This window comes from Adiantum capillus-veneris, chromosome 21 (genome assembly GCF_014529385.1).
Source record: "Adiantum capillus-veneris isolate H3 chromosome 21, ASM1452938v2, whole genome shotgun sequence".
In the NCBI taxonomy this organism is placed as follows: Eukaryota; Viridiplantae; Streptophyta; class Polypodiopsida; order Polypodiales; family Pteridaceae; genus Adiantum; species Adiantum capillus-veneris.
The window spans coordinates 89,030,307-89,041,082 of NC_140951.1; the positions used below are offsets into that span (position 1 = coordinate 89,030,307).

General features: G+C 40.8%; 1 protein-coding gene across 2 annotated transcripts; it reads right to left on the reverse strand.

Moving 5' to 3' along the window:
• Positions 1–679: 679 nt before the first annotated feature.
• LOC147431320 (putative folate-biopterin transporter 6) lies at positions 680–9,238 on the reverse strand. 2 transcript variants are annotated; one of them, XM_086493925.1, is made up of 8 exons: positions 9,085–9,238; positions 8,899–9,009; positions 4,508–4,838; positions 4,119–4,189; positions 3,759–3,966; positions 2,542–2,817; positions 2,230–2,418; positions 680–1,210 (listed from the first exon to the last, which is right to left on the reverse strand). In XM_086493925.1, the coding sequence occupies exons 3-8, from the start codon at positions 4,835–4,837 to the stop codon at positions 731–733; spliced, it is 1,554 nt and encodes a 517-aa protein (XP_086350051.1). In that variant the 5' UTR covers position 4,838; positions 8,899–9,009; positions 9,085–9,238; the 3' UTR covers positions 680–730. The 2 variants fall into 2 exon arrangements, with proteins under 2 accessions (XP_086350051.1, XP_086350052.1); XM_086493926.1 differs by lacking the exon at positions 2,230–2,418.
• Between the last annotated feature and the right edge of the window lie 1,538 nt (positions 9,239–10,776).

Sequence of the window (10,776 nt, forward strand, 5' to 3'; positions counted from 1 at the left end):
TTACTACAAAAATGTGGCCTTGAATTTGAGGCCACAAGTAGATTTTTTCTATTACAAGAACCCTATGATCTTTCCGTGTTTTGTGTGCTTCCGTGTGTGTGATCGTTATTTGCACGTGATAGAGAGAGAGCTTTTCTGTTACAACACGGGGTGTAGTTGAAGAGGCCGCAGGTACTCATAGCCTCTCTCTCCATCTCTCCTCTAGCAGGGCCATTCATCCCTACGGACACCTCGCCTTAGAATGCAACTGTGCACCTTTCACCTTGTTGTTTAAGTGGGACCCTTCACAATATATAAAGCATTTGTGAATGTGTGTGTATAATAGACAATACAATTTTATATTAAAACATAACAAAAATGGTATGTGTGTAGGCACTCATTTAGACCTACTCCACATGACTTTCATCCTCCCTTAGCTTGAGCAAGTCTTTGTGACTCCTCGCCTTGTTTTTTTTAGGTCTCTAGCGTCCATGTTTAGCTTTTCAAAGAACAATGCAGTGGGCTAAATTTACATAATCTTTTAGTATTTCATTTGTTTTGTGAAATATGCAGTGGTCTGAGTACTGGGCACGGCCAAAGCTGATAGATGAGTGGCTTGAATAATAGGACAGAGGCATGCATGCATGCTATAATGAAGAGTAAAAACACCTTGCTCATCAAATCCTACATTACAAACTCCTTTATGCTTCACAAAATGTCAAGCAATGCCAAGACTTTAATAAAAAATAAATCAATGCTTTATATCTACCATTTCCTGGTGACTTTCTAGCATGTGCAAAGTCTCTTCATCCTTATTTACATTTGTATCCCCAATTGTGGGGGTTTCAAGGTCATCCACTGTACCATGAGGAAGCAAGAACAAGAAAAGGGCAGGCGTTAACCGAAGGAGACTGCGAATAACAACAGCTAGCCAAAGGTTGCTGTAATCCTCTTTGCGAATATGTAGCTGGTGTAGCAGAAAGGCCCCATTCCATGATGCGCATGTCGCCCCGAAATTGGATACCGACATCAGAAATGCGAACACTGTCCCTTCGACGCCCGGTGGACATAGCCGAGCAGACAACACCATAAAGGGAATCAATTGTAGCCTCCCTATTACATCTGTCAAAGTCTCATCCCCAATCACAAAAGCATGGTCTGGAATACCCATTTTCAAATTCCACCGTTTAACAATGATGGTGTCGGATAGCCCCATCAGGACATAAGCCACCTATATACCAAGAGCACAAGATTAAAGCATTGCATTGAACATTTCACATATGAACCTGGGTGACTTTTATGAAAGTAAAGTGCAGGTCATGGACATCACGTAAATTATTCCAGAAAGGAAACAGAAATAATATGGGGTTACCGGTAAGTACACTTTGGAGGGTACATGGCAGCATCATGTAGCTTAGGATCAGTAGAACCTGTGCCTCAGGTCTCCCACCAACATTGTTATGAGAACTAGGGTTTATCTAAATACTCCAACATCCCCACTAATGTCATCAGAGCCGTATTGTGACCCTAAACTATGTGGGAATATATGCTCCCACACACACATACCCCAAGGGCCCACAGGCACAAGGCTACAAGCACATTATGAAGCATTCGCAATTATTGCAGTACCACTTATGTAATTTCCATTTTAACTAATACTTTGCACAATTTTATGCAGTACCACTTATGTACTTTCAATTTTAACGAATACTCTGCACAATTCTATTAAAGACGCAGAAAGATGAAAAGCCAGATCTCCATCATACAGTTTCTCTACACCAGGGCTATGAGCACAAGGAGCCCAGTGATATAAATCAGCATACTCAACATTTATAAAGTGTCTGATTTACATTAAGGTCAAAACCTTCCCCGACATTTTTTGAAAGATATTTTTCTTTCAGGCCATCGTTCAAAGATGTTCAAGGACGCAATGACTCGAGGTCTTCATCAATTTACAACAAGATTAAACTGAAAAGAATTGTGGGTGTTCACATGGCCCCTATCATCCCAAGTAAGCAGCTTACGCAAGCTCCTCTTGCAATAGTTCACATAGGTTTGGCAGCCCTATGCATATAGCTTCTTGCATGTGTCACCTACTTGTCTTCCTACAATAATTGCAGTCGAACCTAATCCATTTAAGTCTATGGAAGGGAGGTAGACTTGAGTGACTCACATTAGTGAAGAAACACCCATAATAGCAGCTCATGCAAAAGTACAAGCAGTCCTAAAAAAGTGAATGCAATCACTTACTTGAGGCCACAGAAACATTGTCCTGAGAGTATAGAGTCTGAACCAGCAGTTATACAAACCCACACCCACAAACATGGCCAAGTAGCCAATGCCACCCACTAATCCAATGAACTGCTCACTGAAGCCAGGCCCAACTACCGGATCAGTGAACCAATAAAACATAGATTCAGATATGTCAGGACAAAGAGCCTGCATTACGAATTCCCAAATTAGATTAAGGACCAAACATCTTTACTTTTGGAGAATGTCCCAAAATCAACTTCCTATTGCTATACAGAAAAAAGCATGAAATTATGATAGGATGAAACGTACCTGTGCTAAATACACATAAAGAGCTGGTCTCCAAATGGCAGGATTCTTCAAAGTCTGTTTAAAAAGCTGGAGTGTTTTCAGCATGTCCCCAAATTTAGCTCTGTCTACGCCCTTTGGCAATCGCTTTTCAGGAATAGCCCATGCCGCAACCAGAAGTAGAAGTGGAGCAACAGAAATCAGTACGAAAGAACCTCGAGGCCCAAAAGAATGCACTGCAGGTCCAGACACCACACATCCAACAAGTCCACCAATTGATAAGCTGCCCCATGATAAACTCTGCAAAGGAATAAGATATCTTAATGGGGTATTATTGGTTTTTGAGGTCAATTACAAGGTTTCCACATTTCCTTCGTTGATGTTTTACCCATTGTATTTTGACATATATTCACACCAAATAGATAAAAAGAATTCAACTCTCTCAGAAAAGGAAAAAGCTCTGCAAACTAATTCAAGTAAAGGTAAACTCTGTCCATCAGCTTCCAGATGAGCTAATAGTTAAAAAACAACTGGCTTGCATGCATGAGAAGATTCAAAACATGCACTAATACACCCTATCAAAATCGACATAAAACTTAAGAGTTAAGTTCATTGAGAGTAGACTTCTCTTTCACCACCCCATGTACACGATCAAAAAAGAAAAATACTGTTCACACCTCAAGTTCTGTCCAATGTAAGCTTCTACACGACCTACTTCACGAATTCCTCATTCAAACCCATAAAATGCTTTGTTTCTTTTCTTCAATCTCGTTCAATTCTCGGACTCCTTGCAATTTCATTTTCACAATTGACCATGGCATTCAACTCTGGGCCGATGAAGTTCAAAACTTCATGGAAACTTGTTGCATGCAAAGGTCTTATTAATCTCACAAACAATCACAGCATAATTGTCAACTTCTCACCCACAAACTATAGCCCCATTATTAATCACAAGGCAAAGAAAAACATATTACGGATTGTGACCATTTAAAGTTTCTTGTCTGGAAACTAATCATGTTCATGTATTTACTTTACAAACCCTACCCCACGTTCTCCTGATTTTGACAAATATAGACATATTTCTGGCATATATATTGAATCGACATGATCCTTGCTAGCAAAATTTCAAAGCACTAACAACTGTTTTGCATGTATATCCATGTCAGCTCCTTTTTACTGTTGTAGGGAATTTCATTCTAGCAGATGAGTTTGATAAAATACATCTGATTTTGATTCCATACCTGCAGATCACTGGCAAGAGTTGGTCGATTTCTGCTTTGCTCTGCAACTGCTGCATCGACCACCACATCCGGAAAAGCTGTGCATAAGGCAACACTGGCCATGAGGAGTGTGGCCAACCATGGCGAGGGTGCTGAGAGCAATGACAATATCCAAAGGCAGCAAGCTCCTGCAACACCACATATAGCAAGATAGGGCCAACGTTGGAACCTGTAGTCATGGGGCATATATATTACACAATTTTTTCCCTTTCTGAATAGCAAGACTTGGAACCAAAAAACCTCAAAGCAATGTCAAACTTGCTAGAAAACCTTGGCAGGATGAAAAGGAAAAAAGGGGGGGCAAGACCACGCAAATCTTACCCTCCTATAGGAAATGTATCAGTGATTAGCCCATATATAGGCTTGATATTCCACGGCATTCCAACAAAAGCCTACATGAAAGATTATGCAGATAAGCAATGCACCTTCTTAAGGTGTAAAGAGACTGCATTAGTCATATTTCAGAAATAATTGGGTTATTCGCAAGCTTCCATGGCATGCATTCAAGCACACCTCCAATGAGAGATATGCTGTGGAAATAATCATATGCCTATGTTATACATTTATAAGGCCAAAAGGATATGAACTTCCAAAGAGAGAGGTACATATCTTTTAAGCCCCTGTTTTGCTAGCAACATGTCAATGCTTAATCTAAAGGCTTTTATGTTTCAAGATAAAGGCTGATGTTCAATAAATATACTTCTAAATACCTCAAAAACTTGTGATGCAGCAGGCTGTAGCTTTTGCACATCCTTCCAATAATAGTTAGTGGCAAGACTTCGCACAGTCCCAACATAGCCCTGGCTTACTCCATAAACTATAACTATTACCGACATAAAAGGGGCTCCAAAAGCAGTTTGTAATGTCTGAAGCCACACGTAGAAGTGCCATACATAGTTCCATTGCTTAAATTGTTTGAAATGGGCACTTTCTGTGTCTTTGCCATCTAGCTCAAGGTCATCATTTCCATTTGGATCAATTGTGTTCATTGTATACAAGGCCATATTTTCCAGCAATGCATCATCATCTTCCTCTGACATCCTGTAATGAAGCAAATATAAAAAAATTCTGATTGATGTTGGTTTCAAATCATTTCGATGGTGTACACATAAAGAAGGAAAATTATAAGTTAAACGACAAGACAAAGAAAGAGACATAAGATATACCATATAGCGTCAGAAAAATATCAGCATATGAACTATAAGAGGGTCTACAGCACTTGCACTTAAACACAATTGAGACACACAAAATCCCATAAAAACAGGTGCCTGATCTGCGAGCTCTCTTTCTCTGCCTGGTCTCTTCTGTAGGGTAGGGCTCTGCCATGTCACCAATCTGTCAAAAGTAAGGTATAGAGAAATAATCTCCCCGAAAGAATCTCCAACCTCCTCAGTAAGAGCAGGTACATCGGCTAAAATTGATCCAAAATCAGCCCCCTCTACTACACACAACACTCCAACTGGCTGGCTTAAAATTTGCATGAACAGGTACTCAAGTCCCCTCTTCCCTCCAAAATGCAACCCCAATTTCGTCCCGCTCCTCGCTCAGCACTCCTCCATCAACTATGTGCTGAAAAACACTCCAAGGAGCTAGCGGATCCAAGAAGCGTGTTCATTTCGAGAATGATTCCAGTTCTTCCTCGTCTTCAAAGAGTTCCGACAGTTCCTCTTCCTCTAGCTCCAGTAAGGATGAGAAAAAGAAGCAGCGAAGAAAGACGAAGAAAAGCAGATCCAAGAAGTCAAAAAGCAAAAAAATCAATGTTACTACACAAGATGTTGCAGGGTTGTTCATAAATCATTGGTATTCATTGTGTGGTCTACCCAAATCAATTCTGTCGGATCGTGATACAAAGTTCACATCCCATTTTTGGCGGGCTTTGTTTGAAAATTTTGGCACTAAAAAAACTTTTTGTCTGCATTTCATCCACAATCTGATGAGCAAACTGAAATTTACAACTAGCTAGCATTTGATGTTCTCAAAGCGTATGTTCATGATAAACAAATTAAGTGGGAACAATATTTGCCATTAGTTCAAGCTGTCCTAAATGATTCATTCTCTAGTGCAATGGGTCATACTCCATATGAGGTGGCGTTTGACCGACCTCAATCTTTGTTGACCGGGTCTTTTTCCAAATTTGATGATGCTAATTGTGTTAGTCAAACCTATGCGGAGGTACTCAAGAAATTAAGCTTCGGCTGAGCAAGTCTCAAGCGTCCTATTCTAGGCATAACTAATAAGCATCGACAGTATGTCTCATTCAAGGAGGGTGACTAGGTGTTTTTAAGGATCCTGAAGCATCGCCCCAAGCAAGTTGGTAAGAGGTGTTCTCAACTCTCATTTCGTATGTATGGTCCGTTTTCGATCGTGAAAAAGGTAAATGATGTTTCCATGCAATTACGTTTGCCACCTTCTTGGACAACGCATAAAGTTCTTCATGGTTCTTAGCTTAAATTGTTTCTGGGTGAGCCTCCCAGGAGCATTCCCGATAAGGAGCAACCGGAGATTTTTGATGAAGAGTTATGGAGCCGAAACAGATCCTTTTGCATCGATTCAAGCACCGAAAAGAAGCAAGCAAGGCAATACTTCCTAAAGTTCCAAAGATCGAGGGACAGATGAAGCTCCTTGGGTGGACGAGGAATTTTCATCGACTATCCAGATTTGCTAGCCTCATACAAGGAGGTCATGCAGCTCGATACCTTTACCTCACCTTAAGCAGGAGGGGATGTCCCATGCACATGAATTTGGAGCCATGTGGACATGCTTCATTGACTTCCAGAGCCAGTTTTCCACATATCCCTAGATAGGAGTGTCTAGAATCCTAGGAGGATTAGTACCGATAATTTTGTGAGCTTGTTCGTAGGATCTACATGTCCGAACGAGTCCATTAGATTAGGTTTTTAGTTTTGGAACCCACTTGCATAAATGGTTTGTACACACGTTTTGACAAATGTTATTACACTACGTTGGACATATGGCATCACGTGCATATAGTTTTAGGTTAGAGATATCCAACGAGCCATTCCCTACGTCAAGCAGATGTGCGACAGTTTCACCCAGAAACTAACCCACGGTCGAACTTTTTATGATTTAGATTTTAAAGAATTTGACAGAGGTTTTGCCCTACCAAGCCCTTAAGGGGGTCACAATCTAGAAAACTTGCCTATAAAGGGAGACCCCCAAGCCTAGTGATTTCATAAGTTTGCAGATAGCGCCCCATGCTCTAGCGTTTTGCTATAGTTCAGCCCTGGCGTGAGCTTCAGATCAGCCCCAGCGTTTTGAAGCTAGATTAGCCAGCGTTTTGCAAAACTCAGCCCTAGCGCTATCAAGTTCCTACAGATCAGCCACCGTTTTCAGTTTTCAACCCCTTCCCTCAAGGAGACGTGCAAGATCTGCTAATTCTATCCTCTCATATGTGGTCCAGTACTTTGGCAGCCCATTGGGCTTCTCCTCGGCCATTCCCTCACCACATCGAGTGCTCCCCTTGCTACCCATCATCGGCATCATCAAGATCTGTGTTTTCAGCCCTTCATTCCTCTCACATCGGGAGCGCAAATCAGTCCCAGATCTACCCCCTTGGTGGTCATCCGCAATCCACATCGAGACAGATCCAAAGGTGCATCAAATCAGCCCCGCAGGTACTTCTTGAAGCGTTACCGGGACGACATTCTCCATCCGAGTCAGTAGAGTCTGCTCTTGAGGTATTACATGTGTGTACATTCCATTTACACAATCAAAAGCAAATACCACATCGGCAACAGTGTGGAGGACCCTTGAGAGGGTTGGTTGGGACCCCATCGGGTGTCATTCTCCTCTCTCTCTCTCTCTCTCTCTCTCTCTCTCTCTCTCTCTCTCTCTCTCTCTCTCTCTAAATCGCTCTCTCATTCCCTCTCTTCAGGGAAAGTAAAAGGGACCATCATTCAAGTTAAAAGAAATCACTAACACAATGAAACAAAGTAAAAGATTTGTGTAAGTGTAAAACCTAGACCTTCACCATTTCAATTCCGTTGCACCTGACAGTGACGCATCGGGAATACCCATCACTTAGTCTCTCACTCACCAAACTTACAGAACAAAAACTTCGCAATGCTCTATGTCACCCATCCCATGATGCATCAGAGATGTCCATTCCAGATGGTTGAATACCTGATGCTCTATATCACCCTCCGACATGACGCATCAAAAGTATCCGTTCTTGGTGGCCAAGCAGATATTCTCGTTCACAGTGCTCTCGTCATTCCTCTGAGTGAGGCACTAGGAATATCCGTACTTGGATGTCTCAAACGAGGAAAACCACTCCAATGATTCATTCAAAATTATATTTCTTTAAGATAAAGCTAATTTAGCAACATCCCTCTCACTTCTAAATAGTTGTCCTCAATTGTAGTGGTCTGACTTAACCACCCAAGGAATCCGAAAAAGTCTCAAATCTCACTCAATGATCAGTCGAGCTTTCGTCTCGAGGAAATCTTGAATGCTTAGCTAAACATAAACTCAATACTTGCTTACCTTGCCAGATAGGAATTGGATTTGTTAATCTACGTCGTTAGGAGAAATTGTTTTCTTCTCTCTAATTTGACGAGGGCATCTTTCACTCAGAGACTATATTTAAGTCTCAATACACTCATTAGTCTAAGAGTCACATAGGCGACTCTATCCTTCAATCTTCCAATCAGCTCAGAAGTTTCCTTATCCAATAATCTGTTAACTTAGTTCCACCTTCTCAATGTCGAGAAGAATAAGCTACTTAGAAAACAAAACTTGCTACTTTAGTGGCTAAACCACATAGCTCACTCAATTATCATAAAACGACAATGAAAACTGCTTCTTGTCAAAGAAATTCAGATCTACCTTTCAAATATTATTCCACTTAATGAAAGAACTAGCTTAAAATGACATGTAGATCACTTTTATGGGTGAAGCATTCCTGGTTTTTCAAACAATTTGTGTAGATTCTGTGGTGTGTGTGTGTGTGTGTGTGTGTGTGTGTGTGTGTGTGTGTGTGTGTGTGTGTGTGTGAGAGAGAGAGAGAGAGAGAGAGAGAGAGAGAGAGAGAGAAGAGTACTCTCCGTCTTCACTTAAGTAAAAAGGCATACAAACTGACCTGGAAATTTTCACAACCACAACTTGGATCCAACCTTGTTACTGGCAGGAAGAAAAATGATTCCAATCATTTTATCCTTTACTGCATTCCTCTGGCAGCTTTGCAAGAGCTCTACACACACACACACACACACAGAGGGTAAAGAAATAGCGAGCTAAACCAAACACACGTAAATATAGATCATACCTGCGTGAAAGAGGCGCGGTTTAGCAGGAGCCCAGCGCAGTGATGGCGAATCGGCGATGTGCGCAATTCGTCAGCGCAAAAATACCACAATTTTGGAGTTTACTGAAGTCGAGACAAGTGGAGATACAAAATATGGGCCACCCTTCAAAAACTAAGAAGGGGATAAATACAAAGTTAAAAGCTTCAAAAGTTCTCTTTGACTACCCACCTAGCCTGCAGTGCACTTCCTCTTTTTATACCTAATTCTCGTGGCGAAGTAGGAGCTTGCACTTCTTCGTGCTCCCAGCATTTGTCCTTTAGGAAGGGGCTTGGAGGCTAGACCATGTCCCTGGTTAGCCTATGGCACCCTTTCTGGCACAACAGTACCTTCTAGTTAGCTATGCCCAACAGCACTACGGAACCCACCCTTTATCCTGATCAACGTGAAGCTCTCATGAGCTCTAATAGGACCTGGTTATCGACAAAATGAGGCTTTAAGTAGGATAGGACGATGTTATCCTCAATGGCCATGACGTGGCTTTGGTGGAATAGGCATTCATACAACGAGGTTATCCAATGCCAAAGATTTGGGCTCTGGGTAGAATCGGTGTTCATTGGATAAGACCTTGGGTGCAATAGGTTTTTCATCATCATGTTTATCCACATTTCAAATATACATGAGGCTTTAGGTTGAATAGGCATATTCATTATTTTTTTCTTCTTATGACCCTTAACCATTAACCGTTTCACTCTGGTATTGAATGATCAAGCATACTTTAATATGACCCTAAATCCTTAGCCATTGCTCAATAAAACCTTGTAAAATGGTTTAGCATACATGCATCAGAAGTTATGTATGTTACATCATGAATAGATTGAGAACAATAATCTAAGTACGTAGTTTAGCTCATCCATTTGTTGTATTCTTCAAATGTGTGTTTACATTTATGTGCGTCATAAGTTTTATGTACATGCCATTATGAATAGATGAGTACACTAGTATAAAATATAATATAGTTGCATACACGCTTTACAAATAATTGTACCTTACCAATTATATAATTTTTATTATTAAGCACTTCTTCATGGCAGGTGCAGTTCCTTATTAGGACGTCTACTTAAATTGGCTTTAATACCTCCTACAATTGTGACTTACTCTCCATAATTAACATACCTTCAACTTAAATGCATTTATGAATGTTAAGGAATAAAGACACGCTTATTTGGATGATTTTTAAAATCATGCTTGGAGATGTTGATCTATATTCAGTGATAAATCTTTGTAGATGTAGTATCACAACCTTCCTCGGCCTATTAAAGGAATTGCACTCATTAGCCAAAACACAAAGAGACTTAGATGTTTCTTCTTGAGCATTTACATATAGATGAAGTTTATACATGCTACACCACTGAGGTCATCAACATACTGCAGAGGGTTCCCATTTGAGGCTTCACTACACATTCTACACATGGTTCCCATTTGAGGCTTCAAGACAACTTGTTACCTCATTATCTAAAAGATTAGCAGAGTAAAGTAAGGCCTCCTATAGTTGGGGCTTTTGATTGTCCACACCTGTTAATGTGAAAATATCCAAATTGTCTTGAAACAATGATTTTGCCTTCCACAAAAGTTGTTGAACATAAATTGCAGACTAGATTGTCGTGCCCTTCTTGGCAAAAGGAGTCCAAGAAGACCCAAGTGAAACTAGCCTC

Coding starts and splice junctions, on each gene's coding strand:
- LOC147431320 (XM_086493925.1), bottom strand. CDS start 4,837: ATGTCAGAGGAAGATGATGATGCATTGCTGGAAAATATGGCCTTGTAT. Junction 2,818..3,758: donor CTCTTGCCAGTGATCTGCAG/GTATGGAATCAA, acceptor ATTCCTTTGCAG/AGTTTATCATGGGGCAGCTT. Junction 2,419..2,541: donor TTTATGTGTATTTAGCACAG/GTACGTTTCATC, acceptor TTCGTAATGCAG/GCTCTTTGTCCTGACATATC.